The 18,174-nt window shown below is 40.9% G+C and overlaps 1 protein-coding gene across 2 annotated transcripts in view; it reads right to left on the reverse strand.

Moving 5' to 3' along the window:
• Positions 1–18,174, reverse strand: part of adgrl1a (adhesion G protein-coupled receptor L1a) — a 174,092-nt gene that overhangs the window by 21,040 nt on the left and 134,878 nt on the right. For both annotated transcript variants that reach the window (XM_077211749.1, XM_077211748.1), the window contains exons 5-13: positions 15,871–16,078; positions 15,277–15,541; positions 14,760–15,087; positions 13,901–14,203; positions 10,633–10,736; positions 8,897–9,082; positions 6,984–7,022; positions 4,813–4,993; positions 538–660 (exon numbers count right to left, since the gene is read on the reverse strand). In XM_077211749.1, coding sequence (XP_077067864.1) covers positions 538–660; positions 4,813–4,993; positions 6,984–7,022; positions 8,897–9,082; positions 10,633–10,736; positions 13,901–14,203; positions 14,760–15,087; positions 15,277–15,541; positions 15,871–16,078 — 1,737 coding nt within the window. The remainder of the gene's footprint in view (positions 1–537; positions 661–4,812; positions 4,994–6,983; positions 7,023–8,896; positions 9,083–10,632; positions 10,737–13,900; positions 14,204–14,759; positions 15,088–15,276; positions 15,542–15,870; positions 16,079–18,174) is intronic.

Here is an 18,174-nt window from a genome sequence, read left to right on the forward strand (position 1 = left end):
GGGGATAAAGGAATTTTAATATGGAGGGCAACGTAACATTCATCTCTTCAGCGCTCACTCACTCCGTTTCTTCCGTATGAATATTTCATGTGCGTTTGTTTCAATCATACTAATCTCGCTTCCCCCGCCCGACCTGCCTCCGCAGAGAAGCAGCGAACGAAGGCATACCTTCAAAAAAGAGTCAAAACGCAGGAGTGGCGGAAAAAGCGAAGAGTAGGAGAGATGATGGCGGGATAAGATGGTTAAGAGATGGAGGGAACAGGAAGGAAAGAAGCAGGAGAAAAGAGAGCTGAGATTGCTCCGTCAGCCTGAAAATGATAGTAATCAAGTCGCCTCTCGGGCTGTTCGATTAAGAGTGCCGTTAAGAAACCATCAGGGAAGAAATAGTCTCAGCGCTTTTGTTAATCTGATTAGGTTTATTATTATCAACTAATAACGGCGTAAACCAAAGTGGAAATTTGGCAAAGCTTCAGTGAAACTGCACGGGGAAGAGTGATGGAAGGGGGACTGAAGGAGAGAGATGCAGCTGTGACTGACCGTTACGGCTGTACTGTTTGAAGGTGGAAGCCGAGAGCTGGATGCTGCTGTCACTGGGACCGTTCTGAGGGAACGACAAATCCTGAGAATCCGTCTCTGTGTTCAACACACGCACCTCTAAATCTAAAGACACACAAAAACACACACTTTGAGTGTTTGAACTGAAACGAAACAGCAAAAAAACCCAAAAAACTTTAAAGGTTACAATAAAGCTACCAATTTGGAAAAGTTAAAGCATGTTAAAAGAGTAGCTAACTACACTGAAGCTATTTTTATATTATATACACTACTGTTCAAAGGTTTGGGGTCAGTAAGGCTTTTTTTTTTAAAAGAAATGAATACTTTTGTTGGTAACAATATTTCGATAGTACAAAATAAGTAAATACAAGTAAGTTTGCAACTAAGCCTAAATCTGTAACCAGTCCATCTCAAGACTATAACCAGTCTCCTGGCGAGGGAGGTGGGCATGCGAACAAAGACCCTTACACGTTAACTACCATTCTTTAGAGTATTAGCAGACAGTCTGCTTAATATCTGCTAACACTTTATTTTGACAGTCCTCCAACAGATATTCAGATAGTCCTACTGATCGGATAGCTATATGATTTGTTAAAATGGTTCCATTTACACTTGGCTGCATAAATGTGTCAATTCCTGCACTATATGCAAATCCAACGGAAGTAACAGATATGAGCTGCATTTTTTTTATCATCAGCTAATTTTAAGATCAAAGACCGCAATAGGAGAGAGAGTGGCATCATTATATAAAATAGGAAAATAATAGCAGACCCCTCCCATGTCCTGCATTCAGAGTACGAACTGCTCCCATCAGGTAGACGCTATAGGGTTCCAAATAAAAAACAGGAAAATATATCCGAATAGGTATATAAATGATTTGATCCCTTTATCTCTGAATCTTCTAAGAATCTGAATCTACAGCATGTATGTCCAAGACAAATTTCCCTAGGGACAAATAAATTAATATTGAATCAGCAATGGTAAGATAATTTAGTCTCACTACTTTTAATAAAGATGATTGTGTTTTGAGCGTCTGCAATTTACACTCAGTTTCATTGGTGGCAGTTTGCACATTGGCTTGCTGAAGAGATACTCAGTTACTCATCTGTGGCGATGCGTGTTGCAGTAGCACTGTCATATCTGGCAATACTAACATGTCATATAGTCTGTAACACGCTCTCACACATTCATTTTTTATAATTTTGGGAGGAATAAAATGTGCATATGTGGTTTCAACAACCATACGCATTTACACTTGTCCAGTTTCATCTGGAATGCATCTCAAACCACCTGCTGAAGTGGTTTAAGCGATTTAAATCCGTCTTGAATGCGTTTCAGAGTGCAATTACACCTGGTCTTTTCTTGATCGGATAGATATCTGATCAGAGAAAATACATGAAGTGACCAAGTGTAAACAAGCCCAAAGAATCCTGAAAGACGTATCTCGGTTTCCACAAAAATATTGAGCAGCACAGCTGTTTTCAACATTGATAACAATAATAAATGTTTCTTGAACATCATATACTTGTCACGGCATGGTGTAGGCAGAAGAAGAAGGCAAAGGCAAAGTTCCAATTACAATAACTTTTACAATATAATTCAATTATAATACAATATAACTCGCACGGATACAGATATGCAGACGGGCAGAATGATCCCACAAACACACACGCTAAACAAAGTAGAACGGACGAAGACTGAATGAACTGAAGGGAACTAAATACAAACACTGATTAACATTGATGAGTGTAGACAGGTGAAACAGATGATGATTAACAAGACAGGTGCTAAAGATAAACTAATGAAGACACATGACATGAAGACAGCAGACAACTGTGACATTATCCCCAACCCCCCCTCCCAGTTGGCACGACTTTGCACCTTAGATGGACCAACTGCGGAGGGGGGACACAGAAGGAGGAAGAAAAGCAGGAGGATAGACAGAAGGCAGGCGGCCTGGGCGGAGCAGGCTGTGCAGGCGGCCAGGGCGGGGCAGATGGAGGGAGGAGCCATAAAGGAGGCAGGGCTGACGACTCCAGTGCGCCAACTGACAGGGACGGAGTAGGTAGGAGAGAGGTCCAGGGTGGAGCCGTAGAGCCGACGAGCCTAGGCGATGCTGAGGGTCCGTCAGGACATGGCAACGATGCAGACTCTGGTGACTGAAGTGCAGGCGGGGACACGGAAGGGCATGGTGGAGACATAGGGAGTGAGGACCAAAGGGTAACTGAGGGGAGTGAGGAGTCCAACAGAGCCGCTGGGACGAAGGGACGAGGCACAGCCAGAGAAGAGAAGCCCAGAGGTGAGGGACGGTCGGCGAATGACCAAAGTGGATCCGCGGGGACAAGGGAGCCTGGCGGAACTAGGGAACTGAAGGGCCACAGTGGAGTTGAGGGAGGTGAGAGCCAAGGTGGAGCAGATGGGATGAAGGGCCGAGGTAGAGTCCTAGTTGCGGAGGTTGGAGGTGGATACCGGGGATCCACCGACCAGAGTGGAGCTGCAGGCTGGCAAACCCACGGCGACTCGACCTCGCAGAAGGTAGTTAGAAGAAGAGCTGAGGGGCTGACAGGCAGTGGCGGAAGAATAGAGAGGTGGCAGATGGAAGGAGGTGGAATAGGGAGGCTGGGTGGTACTTCAGGCTCGGAAACAGAAGGCTAAGGGACAGAATGCTCAGGCTCGGGGAGCATGACTTTAACAGTCTCTGGCTCGGCAGGCATGACGTGAACAGTCTCTGGCTCGGCGGGCATGATGTGAACAGTCTCTGGCTGGGCAGGACTGACGTGAAGTGCAGGCTCGGAAGGATTGACATGAAGTGCAGGCTCGGGAGAACTGACGTGAAGCGCAGGCTCGGCAGGACTGACGTGGAGTGCAGGCTCGGCAGGAAGAGACTCCAGCAGGGCGGTCTCTGCGGGACGAGACTCAGGCAGGGTGGTCTCAGCGGTACGAGACTCAGGCAGTGCGGTCTCGGCCGGACGAGACTCTGGAAGGGTGGTTTCAGCACGCGGCATTCCGGTTCGGGGATCGACGCTCTCCAGACACCGGATACCGGTCTCCTTCCAGTTTAGTCTGGTGGTGTCTGGGAGGTCGATCCGATGGTTAAAAGTGGCCCCGATCTGGAACAAGGTACACAGACTCTCGTCGTCGAGGGTGCTGTGGATTGCAATGCTGAAAAAACCCTTGACGAAGGAAAGGAAGTTTTGGCTCTCCTGAGCCAGTACGATAATTTGCACCCCATCGTCCATTTTAGGGCGGCCCGTTCTTCTGTCAAGGCATGGTGTAGGCAGAAGAAGCAGGCAAAGGCAAAGTTCCAATTACAATAACTTTTACTTTCAAAATACAATGAAACTTGCACGGATACAGATAGGCAGATGGGCAGAATGATCCCACAAACACACACGCTAAACATAAAGTAGAACGGACGAAGACTGAATGAACTGAAGGGAACTAAATACATACACTGATTAACATTGATGAGTGAAGACAGGTGAAACAGATGATGATTAACATGACAGGTGCTACAGATGAACTAATGAAGACACGTGACATGAAGACAGAAGACAACTGTGACACTACTCATATTAGAATGTTTTCTAAAGGATCATGTGACACTGAAGACTGGAGTAATGATGCTGAAAATTCAGCTTTGATCAATTATATCTTAAAATATATTAAGATAGAATTTATTTATTTAACTTATAATAATATTTCACAATATGACCGTTTTAAAGTATTTTTGATCAAATAAATGTGGCCTTGGTGAGCAAAGAGACTTCTTTAAAAAACATAAAAAATCGTACCAACCCCAAATTTTTTAACAGTGGTGTATATTTATAGAAAAAATACTAAATACATACTAAATACAAAATCGAAAATAAACAGCAGTGAAAAAGTTAAATAAATAGCAGTATTTAACAACAAAATTGTTCGCAGGGAACTGAGTAATGTCTGCTGAATTGATATTTTAAACATATCTATTATATAACTATTAATTAACATAACTATTATAATGAATAATTCCCTATAATAAATCAGACTTCTCAATGCTACCTGAGGGTGAGACAACATTCTAGGACAGTGTGTTTGCTTGACTGAACAGCTGCAAACAGAGATGTAACATTAAGTTGCGCTACACTGCCACTAAGTCACTTGGGAACTAATAGCTTGTAACTGGAAAAAAACACAATCTTAAAACACAAAATTGTAATGCTTTTGAAAGAGCCATCAATACTTTAATTTAGTTACACCGCACCAGAAACTCACCGACATTAGCAGCATGGTCTGAGAAGTGATTATTGTACATGTTATTGGCCAACAGGAAGGCGCCTTTCTCCATGACGTCCAGTAGCATGGTGGCGGTGTGCGCCTGCTCCGTACTGTTCATGTCCTGCCATGACTCTAAAGCCTCGGCACGCAGGAGATTATCCACAGTCTGCACAACCGCCTGCGCACACATACACAAACAAACATACAGTTACACTTCATTATGATTACATTTGACATCAAAGATCACAAAATATGACTCTCTGGGAATCTTATGTAACAGCTGAAATTTATTTCTACTAAGGAGCAACATCTTATAGGCCATTATAAATGACATGAGTGCTAAAAGAAAGCCTTGGGCAAGACATACAGTATTATCATTGCTAGAAGTCTCTCTCTCTCTCTCTCTCTCTCTCTCTCTCTCTCTCTCTCTCTCTTTCTCTTTCTCGCACATGCACACACACACACACACACACACACACACACACACACACACACACACACACACACACACACACACACACACACACACACACACACACACACACACACACACACACGTAGTGTTTCCATGTTTTATGGGGACTTTCCATAGACATAATGATTTTTATACTGTACAAACTGTATATTCTATTCCCTTACACTAACCCTACCCCTAAACCTACCCATCACAGAAAACTTTCTGCATTTTTACATTTTCAAAAAACATCACTTAGTATGATGTATAAGCTGTTTTCCTAATGGGGACCAAAAAATGTCCCCACACGAACAAGGATTTCAGATATTGCCATCAATATTGGCTGTTTTCCATCATATCAATATTGGCTGTTTTCCTTATGGGGACAAAATGTCCCCATAATGTAGGGTTTACCAGGCCACACACACACACACACACACACACACACACACACACACACACACACACACACACACACACACACACACACACACACACACACACACACACACACACACACACACACACACACACACACACACACACACACACACACACACACACACACACACACACACAGTGGAGATAAAATTAATCTGAGGTAGGCATATGCAATAAAAAAATATGGATGGCACTTTCTATGAAGCCTGTATATGATATGCATTATGAATGCAGTCATAATGCCACATTGTAATGCATTATATCCTTTCATTAAAAGTAACCGCCAATATAATATATTATAAAAATTCCCCATGAAATCAAAGCAAGCATTTTTCTCTATGTGCGACTTCACTTTTAAACATTGACAAATTTACTTTTAGAAGATACACTTCCATTCAAAAGGTGGAGATTGAATTTTTTTTAATGTTTTTGAAAGTCTCTTATGCTCACCGAAGCGCAATTTAAATTTTTTTTTATATGTAATATCTAAAATGTATTCCTGTGATAAAAGCTGAATTTTTAACATCATTACTTTAGTCTTAAGTGTCACACGATCCTTCAGAAATCATTGTAATATGATGATTTGATGCTATTATAATACATTTATTTATTATTACAGTATTAACATTGAAAACAGTTGTGCTGCTCAACATTTTAGTGAAAAGATTAAAAAAACATTTCAAGATTCTTTGATGGATAAAAAGTTCAAAAGAACAGCATTTATTCGAAATAGAAAGCTTTTTAAACATTATAAATCTTTACTTTCACATTTGATCAATGTAATACATCCTTGCTGAATTAAACAAATTCCTTGAAAAAATTACATAAAATCTTACTGATCCCAAACTTTTAAAAATAGATGTATATGCATTTAAAATGTACATCCTCTTAATGGAAACTAAGCCGAAAATAAATAAACAAATGTTGCACCACATATATTGGTCCAATCAAAATCTCCCAAGAAGGAGAAATAATACCACCTGGAACTAACTGGTTCTTTAGTGTATTTTAGTACAGTGGCCCTTCAGGACAACAGCTGAACAGCCGAAATGTCTAATGAAAGCCCAGATACATAAGGAATTTTATATGAATGTATATTAATATATTAGAAAAGCATTTTATACACAGGCTTTCTAGAAAGTGTTGTAATAAAATGCTCACAGTCAAGCGCGGGATAGGAGGTCAAGCATCAGTATATGTGTGTGCAGTGTAACGGAGGATAAGACTAGATACGAGAGGTGAAGTGTCTCATACAGATAACACTGCACAATACCTGAACATAAGCCCGGCAGGTCCTCTCTCGCTTCTGCCACTGCAAGACACAACAAAACAGCTTCAGTTACACACACAACTTCATGTAGAAGAGTTATATCCATCATCTGATTTTGAGTCAATTTATAATGCAACAAACAAACAAAATCAATATAATAATAGTTTGCATCTATGATTATTAACTTGTAGTTAAAAAAAAAGATGTGTTAAACATTGAAGAAATCATCCAGCTCTTTTGGTTCATTATATATATATATATGATATATATATAATCTACTTTATAGGTTCTTACAGCCAACAACAGCAAAAGGATCAAAGCCCACATAGACCTCGACCAAGTAAATATATATAACAAACAATGTGATACAAATGACAAAGTATTTCCATGTTTTCCCCAAGAAATTATGTTTTAATTATCTATGGAAAGTACATATTGTATTTCTCCCGCAGCCACTCTCTTTCCCATTCAAACACGCACACATGCAGTACAGATACAAACAGACACATTTAAGTGCACAGAAAGTTGTTTTCAGCGCTATCATGCGACTTTATCAGTAAAATAAAATTTCACAAAAAGCTACTCCACATTTATCTGTTTCGAGGTAGTAGCAGGTTAAAGGTACAGCTTTGCTATTAGTAGAGACGCTGCTGCCGGACACTGTTGAGTCGAGAGGCGCACAGACTCTCGGTTATTCACACACGCTTCATCAATGACTCGAGCTTCCGTAACTAGCTCTAAAATTATATTTTGGAATTAGTAAAGGAGGCTTGGGATGAGATGCGTAAGCAATTAGCTCCCATTATAAAGCTTGGAAGAGCCAGGACATTTTTTAATATAACTCCGATTGTATTCGTCTGACAAAAAAGAATGTCACCTAGGATGACTTGAGGGTGAGTAAATCATGGGTTAATTTTCATTTTTGGGTGAACTATCCATTTAAAAGTAGTGAATAACACATTCCTATGGACAAAACAAATATGGAAAACAGTGGAGGACACAGAGTGTGCTGCTCCAGGAAAGGTATATAACCGAAGAATGCTTTATATTTATAAGCGCTTCAAACAAAAGCATAAGAGTTTACCATGTCTTGCTCTGTTGCTCTTGCGTGTGCTGTTTAAAGCCTCTGACAAGTGTTTTACACAGCACATAACTTATATTTTATGGTTATGTCCTTATCTGTAAATGTCAGAAAGTCCTGCGAGTATTTCCATTCAGCATATTCTGACAAAAAGTATTGTTAAACTTCTCTGAACGAGCGACGGTGGGCGCATGCGCGTCAAACAGAGAGCGCAATAATTCTGACTAATTTTGCTAGAAATTAAGTGTAAGTTTAAAAATATACATGTAAGACAATTAATCATATTTATGACAGCAGTAACAGTAAAGGCACTATTGTTGGTATAGCACATAATATAATAACTATTTTCAGATGAGTGAATAAATGTGTTTCTCATCTTGTTTTTGTTATCATTTTTAATTTAGTCGTTTTGATTTCAGCTTTAACATAGTAAGCAGTCAGTTGTTTTTAGGTTTAGAATGTAATGTTTTATAGGCTTATATTACAAGTTGTTTGGAGGACAGCATTCGGCAAGATGTTGAATAACAATGATTTAAGATTGTTCATCTAATGAAATAAATAATCGACAGATTAATCGACTATCAAAATAATTGTTAGTTGCAGTCCTAATAATAACTTATTTTAATTTACTATTTTTTTTTTTTCAATTGAAAATGAGCTACTAAAGCAATAAAAAAGGGGAAAGAAGTGAGGCAGAAATAGCTATATGCCGAGCCTCTATTCATGTCAAGGCTATGATTTGGGAGGGTACACCGATGTGGCAGCAAACAGAACATGAAGGGTTTGTTTAAAGGGCAAATGTGTGTGAGAGAGTGTGCGTGCATGCATTTGTCACCTTATTATAGTTCCTGGCTGCCGATTCCTTATTCCCGGGTCTGAGTGCTTGCAGCTGTGCGTCTAATATATCCAATAGCTGCTCGATGAGTCTGACAGAGGAACTGACATCACCGGCGTGAATGCGGCCCTGCGTGTGGTTCACCAGCTCAGCAGCGATGTTTGCAGCATTCTCTCCGCTTTTTATCTACACACACACACACACACACACACACACATACACACACACACACGCACACGCACACGCACACACACACACACACACACACACACACACACACACACACACACACACACACACACACACACACACACAGTCTGGTCTCTAAAGCTCAAACCCCTGCTGTGCGCTGTGGGGGTGTGAGCTGGGGGTTTCTGGGTTTATTCTGCTGAACGCACAGACAAAAGACAGCAAATCTTTAATGACTCTCTAAATCAAGCTATTACAAAAAAAAAAAGGGAAAAAACGAAAGCGTGAAAAGTGATAAAATTACTCACTTGATTTGAAAGCAGAAACATATATGTCTGCAATTGCCCTGAAGCAAATGTGTCACTTAACATTTAGTAAAAGAAAAAGAACATTTACCATTGTGCTTTTTAAGGTACTTGAAGGTACATAAAAGTACACTACTGTATTACTATAAAAAAACACATCCTGTTTGCATAGTACTGTGTACAGAAAAAAATCACCTTAATTTAAAGTGAATGTTTTAATTAATTGTGAATCATATTCTGTAAACAAAGAGTTCAGTAATTTAAAATAGTGACAACACCATTATAAAATCTGCATAATGTGTTTGCTAATAAGTGGAGGACAATAATAGATCTGAAATCGCTAACATTACTTTGGTCAATTAAAAGAATAACGCAACAAATGGTTTAAATTGTTGCCATCCATGCTTATAGTCTGATATGTCAAAATGTTGCTGTGTTTATGTCCATGTTAATCATTACTGTATTCTGTACACACAAAAAACTATTCATTTGGGAAAAAAAAAATATTTTAGTATTATCTATATACTATTACATATTTAAAAGCTTTTAATTAAATATATTAATTATTTTGTACCTTTTAGTTCAAATGTAAGGCACTTTTGTGCTTTTGTAGATGTTATTCGTTTTTTAAATATTAATACTTACATTTTACTATTTCCAGTTAGTCATTTTAGTGCATTAACTTCAATTAATTTAATTTAGCTACAATGGCAACATTTCTATTTTTAGTTTTAGTTAACAAAATCTGTTATTAGACCTGAGAACAAACCTGCAGTAAAGAGCAAACCATCAGTTAAATAGCTGGACTAATTTCATATGCAGTCTTAAAGTAACAGAAGTCCATTTAATTTGACGGATCAAAGAAAGAGTGACTAATAAATACAACTGTAACTTTTCATTGCAGCAGTTTTTGACATATATATAGAAAGTAGACAACAGGGAAAAAATGGCAATTTTTTTTTTTATATGATGCCTTTAAAATAAAATTGCAAGTTTTGTAATATGTGAAAAGCAGAACAAAGAGTCCTTGATGTGTAAGTGCAGTGTGACTTTCACCTGAGTTGCTTTTAAACTCTCTTTTAGAACTAGGTAGAATAGAGAGATTTTGTTCCAAATCATATCAAAAGAATGACCGTGTGCGGTAATGTGAGCTGAGGCCGGAATGATAATAGCTGAGGTAGCGGACAGAGCAGAACAGGGAATTGGAAGTCAGAGCAAGCTTTAACTTTTTAGTGGTCTCACCTTCTGGGCCACCTGGTTGACCCACGGCGAGGTGCAGTTACTTAGATCAGGGCCGCGAGGGTTCCACAGCACAGGAGAGGATAAACACTGGAAGGAGGCAATGCCTGAAAATACAAAACCAGATGTTAGGAGGGAGAGAGATGTTACGATGGGAAAAATGGCCGGCGCACCCGGCGCATTGTCTAAATGGTTGTCACTATTCTCTTAATGAGTAATGGGTGTGCTTTGGGCATAACGTGCAATAAACCAAAGAAACTCAACTCCCATTCCCTTTAAAAGCCAGTTCCGCTCGCGCCATGGCGGATTGCGATTTACATGGCAGAATTTGCAAGCGGAAAGACTGAACGCATCTCCAGAGAGGAAACGGATCTGCTCGTGCTTGAGGTTAAAGCGTGCAAGCAGACCATCTATGGGACAAGCCAGATTCCACCATATCTTTATGTACACATTATCAATATTTTACATTGTAATCCTTTTATTTTTAATATCTGGCATTTTTGTGTGCTGCTGCGCGTCCCTGTGTGTGTTATAAGCTGAGTGTATGCGCATTGTGGACCCGCCTATATGCACATATTACTAACACGCCCTTTAAATAACAAAGAAAAATAATGCGCCATTGACTTTAGACTAGGTTTCAGTTGGTCAATGGCACAGTCTATTTCAGTTGCCTCAAAATAGCAACGCCCCAACAATGCGCCTGAACACACCTAATATTCAGACCAGCACGCCCATGGGCACAAATGCATTTGCTATTTAAACAACAGGTCGTGAAAATTGCGCAGGTCGTGAAAAAGATAACCACGTCGGGCTGAGATAGCAAAAAACACTTGTGTCGTGCCTGGCACTGCGTTGCGCCAGGTGTATGATAGGGCCCATACAATATATATAATATAAATATAAATATATAATATAAATCTTGAGTTACCGTGGAAAGTAAGAAAGAACGAGAGTGCAACTCGAGAGCTTCACTGTGAAACCTTGCACGAAAAACACTTTTTTTTCTGTGGAAATGAGCTTGCTGACACATGAACACCATCACAAACTCTTGCACACACTTGTGTAAGATCACACACCAGGCAAGGCCATCCCATCAGCACCTGTGAATGCTGAGAAAACACCTAGAGGGAGACACCTTCTGCCACTCCTCATTTTCAGTTAAGTTGGGCTGTTTAGTTAGCCGAGTTCACCGAGAGGACAACATGGTGGGATCAAACAAACGGCAGGCCTTTCCAGCAACCACAACACAAAAAAGCTCAAAAGAAGAGATGGAGGAAGAGAAAAAAGAGAGAGGAAAAGCTATGGAGGAGTGAAGTAGCACTACAGCAGCTACAGCAAGATCAGAGACACTGGGAGTTTTCCTTCCCTCACTTTCTCTCTCTCTCTCACACTCAGCTGTTGTCTGCTTTTCTCTCCACTCCACTCCTTCATCCTCTATAGATTGGCTTTGAAGGATCTGCCAGGATTCACCAATTAAAGCCGCTGCTAATTTAACTTGTCTGTCATTTCAGTGATGGGAAAAAAAGGTGACAGAAGAAAGACAGCATTCTGTCGGTGGTTAGGAGAGAGAGAGAGATGCTAAAAGAGGGAGGATACTATTTTCTCCCACGACAAGAAAGAGGCATTTGATGCAGCGATTGTATGGAGAGGGGGGGGGGGGGGGGGTTGTTGTCGTCTGTACTCTGTCTAGCGGCTCATTTTTTAATTCGGCAGTTTCGCAGGGATAACCCTTGCTGAGTTTGAAGATCACTCTTTCATTTGCAAGGGACTGCCTTTTATCTATGACTCCCAATAGGACCTGCCAGCTGGAGAGAATATTGAGATGAGGAGGAAAAGGAAGAAAGCTCTCCATACAAAGAAATGGGCGTATACACATAGATGTGTACATAGTACATAACAAAATAAACACTTCTCTGAATAGCTGTCTCCACAAACATTGCGTGACCTTTATGTCATAAACCTCATGCGCCCTTCCTTCCTGTAAAGCTGTGATTCTTTCTGACATTACAACATATTGTAATCAAGTGCAACACGCTAAAACATCAAACAACACTGAGATATTCTGCTGTAATGTTTTTACCCTGGTAGATATCCGTGCAACTATCAGTTGGTGGAACCATTTTTTTTTAATAGAATTTCTAGCAAAAATAACTATATTGTTATATATATATATTTTTTTATAATGAAAATAACTCATACCTTGAGGATTTTGGTAGAAGCATTTTGGTCCCTTGTGTCAAACAATTAATCGTATTTCTTCTATGGCAATTTGAGTCTGTGTTATAACCAGCTGTGACCTCGTCACTTTAAATGAAGTGACGAGGTCACAACTGGCAAGAACAAGGACTCAGATTGCCATAGAGGAAATAAGTGATGTCGCATTGGATTGTCCCACCCACAGCAACAAATATTTGGTCAAAAAACCTGCTCCACATAGCTGTTTATCTATAGCTGTATATTAGATATGTTCTGATGGGCTGTGATTTTGGGTTACACTTTATTTTGATGGTCAACTTTAGACATCATACTAACTGAAAGTAACTTGCCAACTACAAGTCAACTAACTCTCATTAGAGTATTAGTAGATTGTAGTAGACTGTTTGGTTAGGGTTAATTGACAGGTAAGTTGACAAGTTACTTATAGTTCGTAGAATGTCTGTTGAGAAGCATCACAAAACAATAAAGTGTTAGCAGATATTAAGCAGACAGTCTACTAATAATCTAATGAGAGTTAGGTAACATGTAGTTGCAAAGTTACTTGTAGATAGTAGAATGTGTAAAGTGGACCATCGAAATAGTGTTACCTGATTTTGTGGCTACATCCGGCATTTTCACAGACAATTTTCAATCATCCAAAACTAGTCACATGACACCTGGTTAGGACACCCCACCACATTCCACCACAAGACAACTTTCACACATGAAGCCTGGTAAACTTCTTCATCACATCAGATGAACATAATTAGAGAAGTGTAATTTTGATGTGCTGTTTGTGTCCAGTATAGACAGGATGTTTAAAAATCGGAGCATCATAACCTTGTACATGCTCAAATGATTTACTATATGGCTTTGTTCACACTGAAACATAACTCCATCACTTATGTTAATACTTCTCATCCTAAGAAATTCCTAGACCTGTATTTCCCAAAATGTCATGTTCAAATATGACCTCTAACTGAAAAAGCCATTACTTTTATGGGAAGGGCTGCATTTGTGAAAGCATCTACAAATATAATCTCTCAACAAACAGTCACTATCATCTATTAATCACCCAGTGATCCTTTAGGACACGGTCTGTCTACGGTCTCCCCCCTCTGGGTGGCGGGCCACTGCACCCCTCGGGATACTCTGGCTTCGCACACTTGGAGCTCAGGGCCCTGGGGTGGGACGTGCAAGGGTCTGCGCGTCACTGGTACGGTGGCAGTGATAGGTCGTAGATCTGGTGCCTTGTTGATGGCCCCTATTGGGTGAGCGGTGGGGGGAAGAGGTCGTATGGTTGAGGGGATTGAGCTGGAAGTGACGGGTCTTGCTGCAGTGGTGGTGCTGCTGCTCATCTGAGTGGTGACGAGAGGACCTGAGAGCAAGAGAGAATGACAGACAGGAATGCAAAGACAATTGAAACTGAGGCAACAAGAGAGTAAGAGGCAGAGAAGCAGACTCCGAACACCTACGGAGTCAGCGAGAATATTGTCAGATGTTTGATGAAGATGAAAAAAGAAGACAAAATAGAAGAAAAGAAATCCTAAACGTTTGATATGACTTGCAAAAGGAATATGAGAAAGTTGGTAAGAATATAACTAAAGCAGCAGGAGCATTTGCTAGTCTTTAATGCATGACTATATGTTTACACAGTCCCTCTGAGAACTGGATAGCGTGAAATACAGGAAGAGAACGAGAGATAGAGAAAGAAAGACAGACAGAGAATGTTCATGGCAAGAAGATGAGAATGAATAATTGATTAGAAATCTTTTTCTGACCTGACAAAACGCTAATGACCACAGCTAATTAAACCATAAAGACAATGTATTGAAGACACAGAGGGGAACACTAACAGAACGTTGACACTTAACAGATCAAACGGTCTGTTAGCCTCTGCCTCCCGCTGATCTCGCTCTTTCTCTGTCACTTACCAGCAGTGGGATCCGGTGGCCCGAACTCTAGGGGGTAGCGCACAACATTGTAGTTATTCCAGACGTAAAGTTGATTGTCTCTTGGGTTGTAGTCCACAGAGGACACATACTGGTAAGGGTTGGGAAAGGGAATGTGGACGGACTCTTCCCGGGCTCGATTGGTGTTGTACGCGTACAGCACCAGATCTCCACCCGCTTCACTGTCATCATCCTGATAAACAGAGCGCACGGCATACAAAACACCACACGCCATGAAGGCGTTGGATGCCAGTCGCTTATCGAAGCTGGTCTCCCAGGTTCCTTCGAAGCGTAGGGTGTAAGGGTTAACCTGAAAGACAGTGAAAAGGAAAAGGATTCAATTTTAATTGTGTTCGTTGGATACAACGAAACAATTTGATTACTCCACAGTTCTGGAATATATAAGATAGCTAGAATGTAACCGGAATTCTGATCTCAGCTGAAATCCAATATCTTAAATTGGACTGTTAAATATCTTAAATTGGACAGTGACACTGACCTGACTGACCACCAAACGTCCATTGTTGGCCTCGGTAGCGTAGATGACCCAAAGACCGTTTTCATCCACTGCTAGGTCAATATCAGACTTGCCCCCCCAGCGGTATGGTGAGGTGTCATGGTAGTTGGCATTATTGACTATGGCTTCTCCACTTTTGATACGTGTGCGCAAGTCGTATTTCACAATATTGCGTGTACGTTCCTTGTTGTAAAAAACAGCACCATCATACACGACAAAGCCTGTTCCATCCACACGATTTGGCAGCCTGTGGGACAAGAGTGTATTATTTGAGATGACTTGCCTTACATGAAAAACTCTATAATTTCTCACATGTTTTATAGACATGATCTGAAATCAGGAGTCTAAATTCTTATATTCTTGTCAAGGAATGATGCTACAAAATGCTAAACTGAAATGTAATCAATATATAATGTAAAATCAAGAAGAAACTCAAGAACCCTTTTTAAGAACCCAAGAACTCTAAACAACAAAAGCACTTTGCTGAACGTAAGGTTTAAAAAAAAAAGTATTATATTGCAGAGGGTACACAGGGATGGTTATTGGTTGTAGACGCAAGCTGTTGTCCTCACTCACTTGTAGGTGGTTGTGGCTCGATTCTGCTTGAAGTCTTCCCATGAAGCATACTCATACAACATGTCTGTGCGGTAGGGAGTCCAGGGCATGACATAAAGACGGTCACCAGACTGCAGGGGATCCTTACACCATGCCCCCGACTGATGCTCCGCCTCCTGCAGCAAACTTGCTGCCTGCACCCTTAATAGAGTCCCAGGACATACAAAGACTGGAGATGTGGAAGAGAGAGAGAAAGAGGGAGAGAGAGATAGAGAGAGAGAGAGAGAGAGAGAGAGAGAGAGAGAGAGAGAGAGAGAGAGAGAGAGAGAGAGAGAGAGAGAGAGAGAGAGAGAGAGAGAGAGAGAGAGAGAGAGAGAGAGAGAGAGAGAGAGAGAGAGAGAGAGAGAGAAAGAGAAAAAGGGAGAGAAAGAGAGGGAGAGATGAAATAACAAGGAGGGGACAGCAGGAATTCACAGAATGATGGTGTGAAAGGATAAAAAAGAGGAGCAATTTGATGGGAAGACACATGGAGAAATGGAGGATAAAGGAAGAAGGGGAGTTGGTGTGAGACCATGAGGGACGATAATATGAAAGAGAATGAGGCACCAAGAAAGAGGAAGAGAGAAATGGGAAAGAGGACATGAGATAAATGACCATTCTTCTAATGAAAGAGTGTTAATGTTCATTAGTCAAGTATCTGCACACTGGACTAAAGGCTGGTGAGGGGAGATGACACAATCCTGGCTGCTTGTGCTCATATATTTCTGGGAATCATTTTTTAAACCCTGCCCCACTTCGTCTTCCCTGCTGGAAAATCACCAGCTACTGATCGTAACTGATTTTACATTGTTTCAAGATTGACCAATCATTTGAGTTCATTAACCGGTCTAAATTGGAATAGACGGTTTGTTAGCTGGACTTCTGACTGGTGCACCTGGTTTCAAGCTGCTAGAGCATTTTTGTCAAGCTGGTCAGAGCTGGTAAACCACATTGGAATTGCAGCAAGTCCGTTGGCCTGTTCCACCAGAAGGGAAACCAGGTTCTGATGCTAAATGATTTCAAATTATTCAAGCCGGATCAAGTTGATAATTTATGGTCATTAGCTGGTCCAAGCTGGTGTAGATTGTTTCGTCGCAGTGTTTTCCAACCATAGTCCTGGATTATCCAGAAGAGTACACATTTTGGATGTCACCTTTATCTAACACCATTTTAGGTCTTGAAAGTCACTCCCAAGAACTGAGTTGAATCAGGTGTTTTGGACTAGAGAGTCAAAATGTGCATCTTTTAGGGGTAGCCCATGACCACAGTTGGAAAACAGTGATTCGGCAGATGCACCATCACCGAATGGACCTGGTTTAAACTCGGTAGAACATCTTGAACATGGAAGTTAGACCTAGTAGATCACTTAATCCAGCAAGAAATCAGCCTATCCACCTCCAACCGGTATGTCACTGAATTTCCAGCAGGGTTTTCTTACATCAATAGCCCAATTGGTACCCCCAGTTTCCGTTTAATATATATTCCCCATATATATATATGTGAACACATGGGCTGTTGGGTAATATTGGGCATGGGCTTGGAAGTCCATACCAGTGCAGGGAGGCTTTGCAAAAGTAAGCACTGAGGGTACCTAGCAGTCTTAAAGGGACCACGCATTGTGATCATTTTGAAACCTAAATTGACCAATGGAATACTCTATTATCTATAGAAAACTAATGTAAGCCACATTAAGTGTGCCATTTGAGACTAGACCTCTGTAAAAAGTTGGTATTTGGTCTGACACAAAGTACTGCTGTAATGTCAAAATGTTTTTTTTGTGTGTGTGTGTTTAATGTTGATTAAGGACGAATGTTGGGATGCCAGTCATGCACAAAAACAACTGCAGTCTTCAACTTTTATGTGCTAGGAGTACTTGATCAAGACACACACACACACACACACACACACACACACACACACACACACACACACACACACACACACACACACACACACACACACGCACACACACCAATCTGTATCTATGTATCTCTGTACTCTGAACAAGGTTGTTCACCTGGGATTGGTGTGAATTAGCTGGCTGACGCAGTTTCTCACTCTCAGACTGAGGGGGAATTGGACCTGAGAGAATATATCTACTGCTTGGGGGTGTGGGGAAAGGGAGCTGGGGGTGTCTATGGAAAAAGAAAGCAGACATCATCAGTACAGTGATGTCACAAGGGACAGCTATGAGCATGTGTGGATGGTGAGGACATCTCAAGGGGAGGAGGGGGGAAATAAGCTAGAGGGTTTTCCTGCCATAGGCTATGTGAGTCCCAGACAGCC

The sequence above is a fragment of the Siphateles boraxobius genome, unplaced genomic scaffold, assembly GCF_051911475.1.
Source record: "Siphateles boraxobius isolate OS27281-9 unplaced genomic scaffold, OSU_SipBor_1 66, whole genome shotgun sequence".
NCBI lineage: Eukaryota > Metazoa > Chordata > Actinopteri > Cypriniformes > Leuciscidae > Siphateles > Siphateles boraxobius.